At 46.3% G+C, this 12,422-nt stretch overlaps 1 protein-coding gene across 4 annotated transcripts in view; it reads right to left on the bottom strand.

Annotated features, from left to right (window-relative positions):
* The window catches only part of PAFAH2 (platelet activating factor acetylhydrolase 2), a 42,845-nt gene that overhangs the window by 7,517 nt on the left and 22,906 nt on the right, over positions 1-12,422 (bottom strand). For 2 of the 4 annotated variants that reach the window (XM_033227707.1, XM_033227706.1), the window contains 4 exons: positions 9,248-9,339; positions 6,753-6,923; positions 4,824-4,978; positions 3,089-3,611 (listed from right to left, as the gene is read on the bottom strand). In XM_033227707.1, coding sequence (XP_033083598.1) covers positions 3,391-3,611; positions 4,824-4,978; positions 6,753-6,923; positions 9,248-9,339 — 639 coding nt within the window. In that variant the 3' untranslated portion in view covers positions 3,089-3,390. Of the gene's footprint in view, positions 1-3,088; positions 3,612-4,823; positions 4,979-6,752; positions 6,924-9,247; positions 9,340-12,422 lie in introns of those variants that run through there. The other 2 variants (XM_033227709.1, XM_033227708.1) reach the window with 1 other exon arrangement.

Below are 12,422 nucleotides of genomic sequence, written 5' to 3'. Positions count from 1 at the left end.
GCAAAAACTAGCTGGGCATGGTGGCAAATGCCTGTAATCCCAGCTACTCGGGAGGCTGAGGCAGGAGAATCACTTGAACCTGGGAGCAAAGGTTGCAGTGTGCTGAGATGGCGGCTACTGCCTTCCAGCCTGGGCGACAGAGTGAAACTCTGTCCCAGATAAATAAATAAATAAATAAAAGAAAGAGGGAAGAATCACTGGCGCAATCATGTTGAGCAGACAGAAGAGGATGGAATCTCGTGTTGGGGGGTTGGCCTTCATTAGGCAACTGAGGCAGGAACTCTAGAAACCAAAGGGAAAGCTGATTATATACAGGAAGGTGGGGAGAGGTGGTATTGGGAGTCTGAGGAAGTGCTGGGTGCTTCCATTTTCTCGGTGAAGTGGGAGGCAAAGTTAACTGAGAGACAGGATAAGGGAAGAGGTGTGAGAGGTTTGAGGAGAAAGAAGGTGTGAAATAGTCTTCCAGGAGAGTGGGAGAGGAGAGTAGGTGCAGACAGGAGCTGCATGGAGTTAATATGAAGGAAGCACCAGTCTTCATAGAAGATCATATCCCCAGAGCAGCCAAACAAGTGCTCTCAGAAGGATTTTTTTCAGAGTGAGAGGTTCAGCTGAGCCACTTACAGCCTATTTTAGTTTCCCATGTGACAATGTACTGTGTGGCTACTAAAAGCTTTTCTCTCTTTGTAAAGCTAATTAGCCCAAGCCCAGACCCTTGGCCTTTTTCTTTTCTTTTGAGACAGGGTCTCACTGTGTTACCCAGGGTGGAGTGCAGTGGCACAATCACAGTTTACTGCAGCTTCAACTTCCTAGGCTCAAGCAATCCTCCTGCCTCGGCCTCCTAAAATGCTGGGATTGTAGACATGAGCCACTGCGCCCAACTTTTTCAGACTGCCTTATCTCTTATCACCCAGATTAGTGCAAGAACCTCCTACCTAAAAGCTCCCTGCCTCTCACCTTGCCCCATCCAACACAATGCACCAGACTGCAAGCACAAGTCTAATCACGACATTCACCTGCTTAAAACCCAGCAGGGGCTCCTGACGGCCTGTGGAATAACATTCAAACTCACTTCAGCAAATCCATGGGCGTCTTCATCTGGCTTCTGCTCACGTCTTTATCCTTGTCTTTCAACAATTCACTCTCCTGAGCTCCAGATACACTAAGCACAGTTTCCCAATCCTGACCAGGCCCACTCAAGCATTTGTGCCTTCTGTCCAGAAGACCCTCGCCCTTTCCTGCCTGTGAACCCTCTGCTAAGATTAAAGGCAAGCATTGTGTTGTCAAGGAAGCCTCCTTTCCTAGCTGTTCTTCCTCTCCTGTCAAAGTTAGGCAACTGTCCTCCGTGTGGACAGTCTAAAGACTGAGTGCCTACTGTGGCCATGGAACTTATCACTCAGAGTCACCGCCGGCATAGTGAAGTGACTAAGGGCATGGGCCTTGGAACTGGCCAGTTTAGGTTACATATTGGCTTTGCCACTTGATAACCAGATAAGCTTGAAGAAATCATTTAATTTCCTATGCTTCGGTATCCTCCCCTGTAAAATGGAGTTAAAAATAAAGGTATCTTCTGGAAAGGGCTGTCTCTAGAATTACCACGATAAAGTAGGAGCAGAAGGCCTGGCATAAAGTAAGTCCTCAACAATCTTCCTTCAGTCTAAGTGCCTCCTACCCCATTTCCATGTCTGCTGGTCTCTAACAGTGAGTATCTTAGCTCAACAGGTATTGCTTCTTTTTTTTTTTTTTTTGAGACGGAGTCTTGCTCTGTCGCCCAGTTGGAGTGCAGTGGCCGGATCTCAGCTCACTGCAAGCTCCGCCTCCTGGGTTCACGCCATTCTCCTGCCTCAGCCTCCCGAGTAGCTGGGACTACAGGCGCCCGCCACCTCACCCGGCTAGTTTTTTGTATTTTTTAGTAGAGACGGGGTTTCACCGTGTTAGCCAGGATGGTCTCGATCTCCTGACCTCGTGATCCGCCCGTCTCGGCCTCCCAAAGTGCTGGGATTACAGGCTTGAGCCACTGCGCCCGGCCCGGGTATTGCTTTTAAAGGGAGCACAATCGTGCCATGGTGGGCTTCCTATCATCTTTCATCTTAAACTTTTATAATGACATGGTGCCTATGAAGAGACAGGGAAAGAGGGCTGAGGACCAGGCAGTCAGGCACCATCAAAGTCTTGAGACATGGGTCCATTCCCTACTTGCCAGGTGATAAGAATGATGCCCTAAATCTCTTATTGACCCTAAGGTCTCCAAACACAGAATGGAATCAAGGCTCATGATGTGCAAGATGAAACGAACAGGCAGAAATAGAAAAATGAAAATTTACTTCCAAAAAGTCAATAAATGCATAAGACAGATGTGTTTTCAATGCAAACTCAATCCAGGCTAAGTTTGTTGTGCGCTTATAAGGAATGTGAATGCACTCAGGTCATCCAACTAAAAGCCTAGTGTCCAGAGCACAGAGGCGGCCAGGCGCGATGGCTCACACCTGTAATCCCAGCACTTTGGGAGGCCGAGGCAGGTGGATCACTGGAGGTCAGGAGTTCAAAACCAGTCTGGCCAACGTGGCAAAACTCTGTCTCTACTAAAAATACAGAAAGTAGCTGGGTGTGGTGGTGCATGCCTGTAGTCCCAGCTACTTGGGAGGCTGAGGCAGGAGAATTGCTGGAGAATCGCTTGAAGCCAGGAGGTTGAGGTTGCAGTGAGCTGAGATTGCACCACTGCACTCCAGCCTGAGCAACAGAGTGAGACTCCATCTCAAACAAAACAAAACAGAGCACAGAAGCGACTGTCCAGGACAGCACCGGTCAGACCACATCTAACACATTATAGTCAAGTCAGGGCACCACAGTTTATCTATTTATTTTATTTTTTGGAGACGGTATCACTCTATTGCCCAGGCTGGAGTGCAATGGCATGATCTTGGCGCACTGCAGTCTTGACCTCCCAGGCTCAAGTGATCCTTCCACCCCAGCCTCCCGAGTAGCTGGGACTATAGGCACATCCCACCACACCTGGCTAATTTTATTTATTTTTTTGTTGAGATGGGGTCTCACTATGTTGCCCAGGCTGGTCTCAAACCCGTGGCCTCAAGCGATCCTCCCATCTCAGCCTCCCAAAGTAGCTGGGATTACAGATGTAGCGATGACGCCCAGCTAGGGCACCACACTTCAGAAGGAGCACCAAAAAACTGACTCCAAAGGAAGGGGATAACAAATAGCAACATGGGGAACTGAGCAGGGAAAGGTGGAGGTACCACGGACATTTAGCTTAATAAACAGAACACTCAGAGAGGACCAGCATAGGTGACTTCAAATATCTAGGGAACTGCCAGGTGCCGTCTGAGGCTTTTCTGGGTAGCTCTTGAGGGGTTAATCTGGGCAAGTAGAGGGGGGTTACAAAGTGGGAGATCTTGCTCTTAGGTTAAAGGCAAACCTTTGAAATTCAGGCAAGCCTGGTTCCTTTCTCATGGAAACTGCCCTGCACACAGCACCTGCTAAGGGATCAGAAAGGGACCTCTGAGGCAGACAGCGTTGGAGCCTCGCTGGGACAGGGCTACAGTGTGTTCTGGCAGGCAAAGAGGAGCTGATACAATCAAATTGCCTCTCTTGAGAATCTATTCAAAGAAATAAAAAAAAATACAGCAGTGAGCAGTGGGAGCTGAAGATGAAAGGATGCCACAAGCTAGAGGGAACACACTCTGAGTGGTTCAAGCTATGAGGAAGTAGAAACGGAATAAACAGCTGCTATCAGTGAGAGAAAAACCACAGAGCAGAAAAAAAAAAAAAGCATACTGGAACAAAGAAAAAGAGATGTCCTGAGAGGAAAACACAGAGACTGACCCCATGAGACAGACGGAAAGAAAAGTCAGTCCTGTCAGTCACCCTGATTTCTATAACTGCGCTCCCACCCAGTCCAGGTGCACTCTCATAAACAAACTCCCCTTTTTTTCTCAAGCTGAGTTTGTGAGCCTCTAGTCTTTGTAACCAATAAAGCTTAATAAGAGGATGCCTCCTCTGGGTGGAAGCTGGACCACGGACCTCTGCAGGTCTGGCCCTTTAGCTGCTCTGTGACTGATAACATTATTCATAGTCCTTCCATGCTTTGTTTCTTTAAAACACTTCCATAAATTTAGCCCATTATCCTCATAAGCTCCCCTACAATGCAGAAAAGGTGGGTAATAATGAGTCCGAGTAAGGAGAGAGGTGGTGGAGTAGAGAGAGGTGAATACTCCTTTTACAGGGAGGAAACCAAGGTTCAGAGAGGTTAAATGACTAGGCCAAAGTCATTCTGCAAGCAAGATAGTCAGAATCTCCAAACTTTCAGTGAAGTGTTTTTTCTTATTTATTTGTTTAATTGTTTATTTATTTAGAGAGAGGGTCTTGCTCTGTTGCTCAGGCTGGAGTTCAGTGGTGCGATTATGGCTCACTGCAGCCTAGACCTCCTGGGCTTCACCAATCCTCCCACCATAGCCTCTCGAGTAGCTGGGACTATAGGTGTGTGCCACCACACCCAGCTAATTCGTTTTTTTTTGTTTTTGTTTTTTTTGGTAACGATAGAGTCTCACTCTGTTGCTCAGACTGATCTCGAACTCCTGGCCCCAAGCCATCCTCCCACCTCAACCCCCAAAAGTGCTAGGATTACAGGCGTGAGCCACTGCAACTGGCCTTGTTTTTTCTGTAATTCTATGTAACTCTCTCCTTCACTCAGGTTTTCCACTTGCCATAAATCTCCTTCCCAGATCCCAGACACGTCAGAGGTTTCACTCTGCTGCAAGGAAATCTAAGGGACCCCACGGTTGCCCCAAGAGCTCCAGTTTTCTCCTTACCGAGGTGCTTCTGCAGGAAGGCCAACATGGCCCGCACCGTCACCTCCTGCCCTTCATAGGGATCCAGGCTCCCACGGGTTTGAGTGGAGAAGAATTTACCAATCAAGTTGCCAGTCACGAAAGCAAAGTCAGTTTGACTCCGATGAACAGAACCACTAGGGGAAAAGAAAAACAACTGGCAGGGGTCTGGCGGCGAGGGCATACAGATGTGTGTTAGGCACCTACTATATGCAAGGTGCTTTTCATGCATGATCACACTTTATTTTCACAGCAACCTTGTAAGGGCAGTATTTTCCCCCTTGACAGAATCCAAGGGAAGAAATAATCTGCGTAGGGTCAGGTCATACAAGTAGTTGGGGGTGGAGTGAGTATTTGAAGCCAGATGTGCCTGGCTTCAAAGGGAGCTTGACCCCTAGACTACAATGCCTGGCAGTGCAGGGAAAAGGCTGAGCTAGCTGGAGCGGGGACAGGAGCAAGGAGGTGGGGTCTGTGGCACGTGGCGTTTCTATGTTACTATAATCTATTAGCTGCTGTGGCTTTTGCCCGGTGAATTTCAAACCATTCACAAAACAAATTAAGTTATTCTTCAGAACTGTACCACAGAGTGAAGAGGGAAAAGGAATGACTTGCCTTTATTTAAACAATCAGAAAAGTAAGAGTAAGTGCTTTGTAAAAGGCGGTTCCTGGGTTAGAACTTAAGTCTTTTGGCACTAAATACATTTAATTTGCAGGTAAAATCCTCACTAGGTTAATTTTGGGCTAAATTATTCATAACTGAATTCACTAGTAAATTCAGTGAGAGAAAGAGAATTTAAATGCTAAAGTATTTGATATCACAGAAAAACTGACTTTAAAAAATGCATTAGTTAAGGCACACAAAAAGGTATATAGAATAATATATGGGATACTTGAGTATCCAGCACTCGGTTGAATAAATGATACCTTGCCAGGTGTTAAGTCCCCTGAGTGACCCCTTCCCAACTGGCCTCACCTCCCTTCCCTCCTGGTCACAATTATCCTGAATCTGACCTGGGGAAGCATTCAGGCAGTGTCCACTGCCATGAAAACCTAACTGAAGGAGGAGGGGTGGCCCTAGGAAAGAGGGCCGGGACCAAGATGAGCAAGGGAAGAAGTCACTGGCTATGCTGCCGGCCCCAGTGCTCAAGGGCTCTAGATTTGGCATTTCAACTACCCAGTGACTCCAAAGGTCCACGGCATGCAGTCACTTGTCATTCTGCTGAAATAGGAACCAGATGGATCCCTGAATCCTGTGTGCTGCTGGGCTCGACTGCAGGGCAAGAGCAGTCCGTGAGATCTCAGCCTGACATCTGTGCCTCAATATCACCTCCCACATGTGGAACATTTCTTAAAGTCACTAAAAATGTTTTTTTCCCTGGGAAAATGGCTCCCAAAAGGAAACCAACTGATAGTGCTGATGATGGAAGTGAAGAAAATGTGGCTTCTCTTGACCAGAATATAGCTGGTTTATGGAAGACAACAGATGTTAACAGTGATCTGTGATTCTGGTATTCATGAAGGTCTCTAGAAATGTGTCTGGTGAATATCAAAGGTCTACCATATTCACACTCTTCCAATGACCCAATAAAATTCCCAAATGAGGCTAGCAATCTCTGGAATTCACCCAAACCCACACCACTTCCTTTCCAACACGCAATCCCATAATGCCCTTTTTCAGAAAGCACTAGGTAAATCCTGCCATAAAGTCAGATAAACTACGGAATAAGTCACTGTAGATGGAGCTTAGTGGAGAAGAAGGACAGACAGAAAATTCTAAATTATTTGCAATTCAGGAAATATTCAGGTATCCTACTAATGGGTAGAAAGTTCTGGGTAATCCAGAAGTTAAGGGCGCCATAGCGAATGGCAAATGGAGAGGGCACTGGGATCACGACCTTGTGGTTTACTCACAGAACGGTTATGATCCTAGACTGTTCATGCTGGGCACATATCTTCTTCATCAAATTGACACTCTCCATTGTCTGGAATTTCTCAGTATTGATAAAGAACACAGGGCCTCGGGCCTTGGGGTAAAAGTCACGTTCCAGAGGAAACATCCAAGCATCCAGAGCCACTGCACACCTGGAACAGGACCAGACATTTGGAGTTGCCATGCGGAATCCCAGGCAAGAATAGTTAGGGTGCTGGAGGGGAGGGCGGAGTTCCTCCCTCTGGTGGGGTAAAGGCTCAGAAAGCCAGGAAGGGGGTACCAGGGCCCATGGCCTTCAGTTAGAATCTTAGATAGGGATCACTTTTACTTTTCACCAAAGATCCTTCTAGATTTCTTTTTTTTTTTTGGCTGGAGGGCAGTGGCGAGATCTCAGCTCACTGCAAGCTCCGCCTACCGGGGTTCACGCCATTCTCCTGCCTCAGCCTCCCGAGTAGCTGGGACTATAGGCGCCTGCCACTACGCCAGGCTAATTTTTTGTATCTTTATAGAGACGGGGTTTCACTGTGTTAGCCACGATGGTCTCGATTTCCTGGTCTTGTGATCCGCCCGCCTCGGCCTCCCAAAGTGCTGGGATTACAGGCGTGAGCCACCGCACCCAGCCCTTCTAGATTTCAAACTCCCTGAGAACAAGGATCAGATCTCCCTCTTCTCCAGGATCTACTTTAGGTGACTGACCTGAGTTTCATAGAATGGCACTTCATTCATTTAATTATTCATTCATTCAATATTCATTGAGTGTCTACTATGTGCTTTGGATATAGACATAAATGAGTGTTCTTGCTCTCAAGGAGCTCCCAGTCCAGCAGGGAAGACAGAACAGACAAGGTGGCAAAACAATATAGCTTAGTGCCCCAATTGCACAAGGTTCTATGTGAGGTCAAGAAAAGCCTCCTTGGTGCCAACAGCAAAACCATGTCACCAAGGGCAATATTATGGCCTTAAGATTTAGCCATTTCCCTCCTCAGACCCCTGAAATTCTCCTCTATTCTTCTCTATCTCAATAAAGGACAATCATCTTCCACTCAAATAATAGATACACAAATGAAAAACCTTGGGCTGGGCATGATGGCTCATCCTGGTAATCCCAGCACTTTGGGAGGCTGAGGCAGGAGGATCACTTGAGCCCATGAGTTTAAGACTAGCCTGGGCAATAGAGCAAGACACCATCTCTTAAAAGAAAAATTAAAAAATTAGCAGGGCACGGTAGCATGTACCTGTAGTCCCAGCTATTTGAGAGGCTCAGGCAGGAGAATCACTTGAGCCTAGGAGGTTGAGGCTGCAGGGAGCTGACTGTACCACTGCACTCCAGCATAGGGCAATAGAGCAAGACCTTGTCTCAAAGGGAAAAAAATAAAACTGAAAACCTGGATTTCTTCTCTTTCCTTCACCTCCCACATGACCAAGTCCTGAAAACTCTAAAACATATCCTGACTCCAGTCACTTCTCTCCATCCCACTATCTCAATCCTGATGTAAATTTATCATCTCTCACGTTGACTCTGAAACAGCATCTCTCTAATGAGCCTCTAGGCTTTCAGTCTTGTCCTGCTACAATCCATTCTTCACATAGTAGCCAGAAGGATCTTTTAAAATGTAAGACTGATATTTCTCTGTTGAAATCTTCAACAGTTTCCCATCATACTTAGAATAAAATCTACACCTCCTTACCCCGGCCAAATGACCCTGTGATCTGGCCCCGGCTTCTCTTTCTGATCACAGCCTAAATTGCCTCCCCCTCACTCACTATGCTCCTCCCACCCTAACACAAAAAGCTTCTTTCCACCGCAGGGCCTTTGCATTAGCTATTCCTGCTGGCTGGAAAGATCTTCCTCTAGATCTTCACACAGCTGGCTTCTTTGCCTTTCCAGTCTTGGTTTCACTTTCTCAGAGACATATTAGCCTATTTTCTTTTCTCTGTTTTTCTTGAGACAGGGTCTTGCTCTATCGCCCAGGCTGAAAGTGGTGCGGTCAGCGCTCACTGTAACCTCGAACTCCTGGGCTCAAGTGATCCCCCTGCCTCAGCCTTCAAAGTAGCTGGAACTACAGGCATGCACTATAACACTTGGCTACGTTTTGTTTTTCCCTTTTTAAAATTTTTTACAGAGACGGGGTCTTGTGATGTTTCCTAGGCTGATCTCAAACTCTTGGCTTCAAGCAATCCTCCTGCCTCAGCCTCCCAAAGGTCTGGGGTTACAGGAGTGAGCCATCATGCTCAGCCTTATTTTTCTTCATTGCACTTTGGTCACGGGGATTTTATTATCTGTTGGCTTTTTCACTAGTCTGTCTCCTCCCACAATAATATAATCCCATGAAATCAGAGATCTTGTTTTCTTGTTTAACCACTGAATCCTCAGTCCCTAAACAGTGCCAAGAATATAGTACTTGTGTAACAAATACTTGCTAAATGAATAAATGGTATATGGAGCTAAGCACAGCAACACTACTAGGAAACTCACCGAAATTGGATCTCCTTGGCCAAAGCCAGAATAGCAGTGGCCCCTCCAAATGAATGTCCCATCACAGCCACACGGCTCATGTCAATGTTGCCCTGAGGAAAGTGGAGAACTTAGCCAAGTCAGAAACTCAGGACTGCTTCTTTAGGAATTCATCAGGAGCAAGAGGAAGAAATGTGATGCAATGAGGCCAAAGGCACAATACAGCAAGTGAGTCCACCAACACCACACTATCAAGAATCTCTTGCCTATGGAAGGGGCAACAGTCAAGCAATCCTTAGACTGAACAGCCTTGTGTAGGCAGGAATTGTGAAAACCATACTTTTCATGTTTACTTTTGTAATCTCACTACCTACCAATAGTAGACCAGGGTAGACATTCAAATATCTATGAATAGGCCAAGTGTGGTGGCTCATGCCTGTAATCCCAACACTCTGGGAGGCCAAGGCGGGCGGATTGCTTGAGCTTAGGAGTTTGAGACCAGCCAGGGCTCAAACATGGCAAAACCTTGTCTCTACAAAAAAGTACAAAAATTATCTGGGCATGGTGGTGTACACGTATGGTCCCAGCTACTCAGGAGGCTGAGGTGAGAGGACTGCTTGAGCTCAGGAGGTTGAGGCTGCAGTGAGCCATGATTGCACCACTGCATTCCAGCCTGGGTTACAGAGTGAGACCCTGTCTCAAAAAAAACAAAAACAAAAACAAAAACCATCTATGAAGAAATGAATGGCTCAAAATGGTCAGATTCCACATTGACCCATCGGTTTATGAGCATGTTCAGAATAAGAGTCTCCTCCATCCTCCAGAATCTCCACCTTATAAACTGGTCCAAGGGTCCATGACACGTGGACTGAACTGAGGGTGAAACAGGGATGCTCCTGCTGCCCATCCATTGTGCTCTGGAGCAAAGACTGCTTGTGCAGAAGCCAGTGCAGGTTCTCCTTCCTCTCTGGATATCTGTCGTGATTTTTATCCAAAGTCAAGGGAAGAGTGAGTCTGTGCACACTAACATGCTCTGCACATATCTATTTCTGGTCATCCCCAGAAGCCTTCAGGGTATGGTTATATAAAAAGCCACTGCAGCTGCTTGCTAAGGGGCTCAGGAGGCCTCTCCAGGCTCTACGGCCCAGCCTCTGCTCTGAACTTTTGCTCTGCTCTCCCCAGTGTCTATTCCAAGGCTTTGTACCTAAATCCTCCCCCTTCACTCAGTACCTTCAGATCAGCATCTTGGTTGGATGCCTCTTCAGCATTTAAAAAAAACAGGTTAATATATTCATATACCTCTAAAATCAGAGGTATACAAAGAAGTCTCCTACTTACCCTGTTTTTCTCTACATGGTTGCCCGCCATCTACCTCCAAACAGGTAACAGTTTCTTATGTGTCCCTGAGGAGATTGCTTATGTTCATAAGTCAACATGAATATACACTTTCCCTCTTTTCATACACGTGGCGGTGTATCTTTTTGTACATAACAACATTAGTACATAAAGAGTTTCCACACCCTTTTTCACAGCCACTTGGCCATGGGACAGACAGCTAGCCGATCACCAAATCTTTTCCTCTTCTTCCTGGTCTCATAGCTAAACTATTTCCCAGCGATTAGACAAGGACTTGTGATTGTTCTAGCCAACAGAATGTGAGCAAAAGTGCTATCTCTACTTCCAGACCTGGTCCATAAATTGTCTCATACAAACCTCTATGCCCTTTCCCATTCTGTTGGCTTAATGCAAACAACAAATTTGGGATTCACAAATTTTGTGAGAGGGGAGAGCCATAAGAAAGTATAAAAGAAGCAGGGATCCCTGAGTTGCCTCTTATACAGGAGCACCCATATTGAACTTTATGTAGGAGAGAAATACATTTCTACTCTGTTAAGCCACTGAAATGTGGGGTTTACACACTCTAGCAATTAGCATTAACCAAGCAAACACATCCACTGTCCCATAATTGAACCAGTTCCCTCACTGGTGAACGTTTAGATTACTATCAAACTTTTGCCATAACAAACAACACTGGAATGAATAACATTGTCCATCTATTATGCTGCATGTGTGCAGGTATTTATTTGTAGGATAAATTCCCCAAACTGGAAATTACTGGGTCAAAGAAACATATGCATTTGTACTGCTGATGATATCAATTGCCAAATGCTCTCCATGGGACGATTTGTGTTCTCACCAGCAATGTAGGAGAATATCTACTTGCCCACAACTTTGTTAACAGAGTAAGTAATCAATTTTTGGATCTTACTCAATTTGATAGATGAAAATGTACTTAGCTTTTTTTTTTATGCTGTATTTCCCCCAGAAGGCTGCCCTCTTAACTGATCTAACTGGACTGTAGCCTGCCATTTCCCAATTTTTTTTTTTTTTTTTTTTGAGATAGAGTCTCACTTTGTCACCCAGGCTGCAGTGCAGTGGCACGATCTTGGCGCACTGCAACCTGCACCTCCTAGGCTCAAGGTCAAGCGATTCTTGTGCTTCAGCTTCCCGAGTAGCTGGAACTATAGGCACATGTCACCACGCCCAGCTAAATTTTTTTTTTTTTTTGAGATGGAGTTTTGCTCTTGTTGCTCAGGCTAAGTGGTCTCAACTCACTGCAATCTCCACCTCCCAGGTACAAGCAAGTCTCCTGCCTCCACCTCCCAAGTAGCTGGGATCACAGGTGCCTGCCACCACGCCCAGCTAAGTTTTTTGTATTTTTAGTAGAGATGGGGTTTCACCATATTGGCCAGGCTGGTCTCGAACTCCTGACCTCAGGTGGTCAGGCTGCCTTAGCCTCCCAAAGTGCTGGGATTATAGGCGTGAGCCACCACGCCCGGCTTGAATTTTGTATTTTTACTAGAGATGGGGTTTCGCCATGTTGACCAGGCTGGTATTGAACTCCTGGGCTCAAGTGATCCATCTGACTCAGCCTCCCAAACTGTTGGGATTACAGACGTGAGCCTGGCTTCCCAGTGCCTTTCTCAGGCTCACAAGCATGCAGGCCCGGACCTCAGTGTCCAGGGCACCTCTGACTCTCATGCAGGTTGATGACATGAACACTGTAGTTGGTAAAGCACTCTAGATTCCAGGGTCTGTCTTACCTACTGGGCATGCAGGTAGATTGCTTCTTCCTGGAGGATATTACCAAAGCCTTTAAAATATACATTCTAAAGGCCGGGCACGGTGGCTCAAG

The sequence above is a fragment of the Trachypithecus francoisi genome, unplaced genomic scaffold (assembly GCF_009764315.1).
Source record: "Trachypithecus francoisi isolate TF-2019V2 unplaced genomic scaffold, Tfra_2.0 Lachesis_group12, whole genome shotgun sequence".
NCBI lineage: Eukaryota > Metazoa > Chordata > Mammalia > Primates > Cercopithecidae > Trachypithecus > Trachypithecus francoisi.
This window is presented reverse-complemented; position numbering and strand designations above follow the sequence as displayed.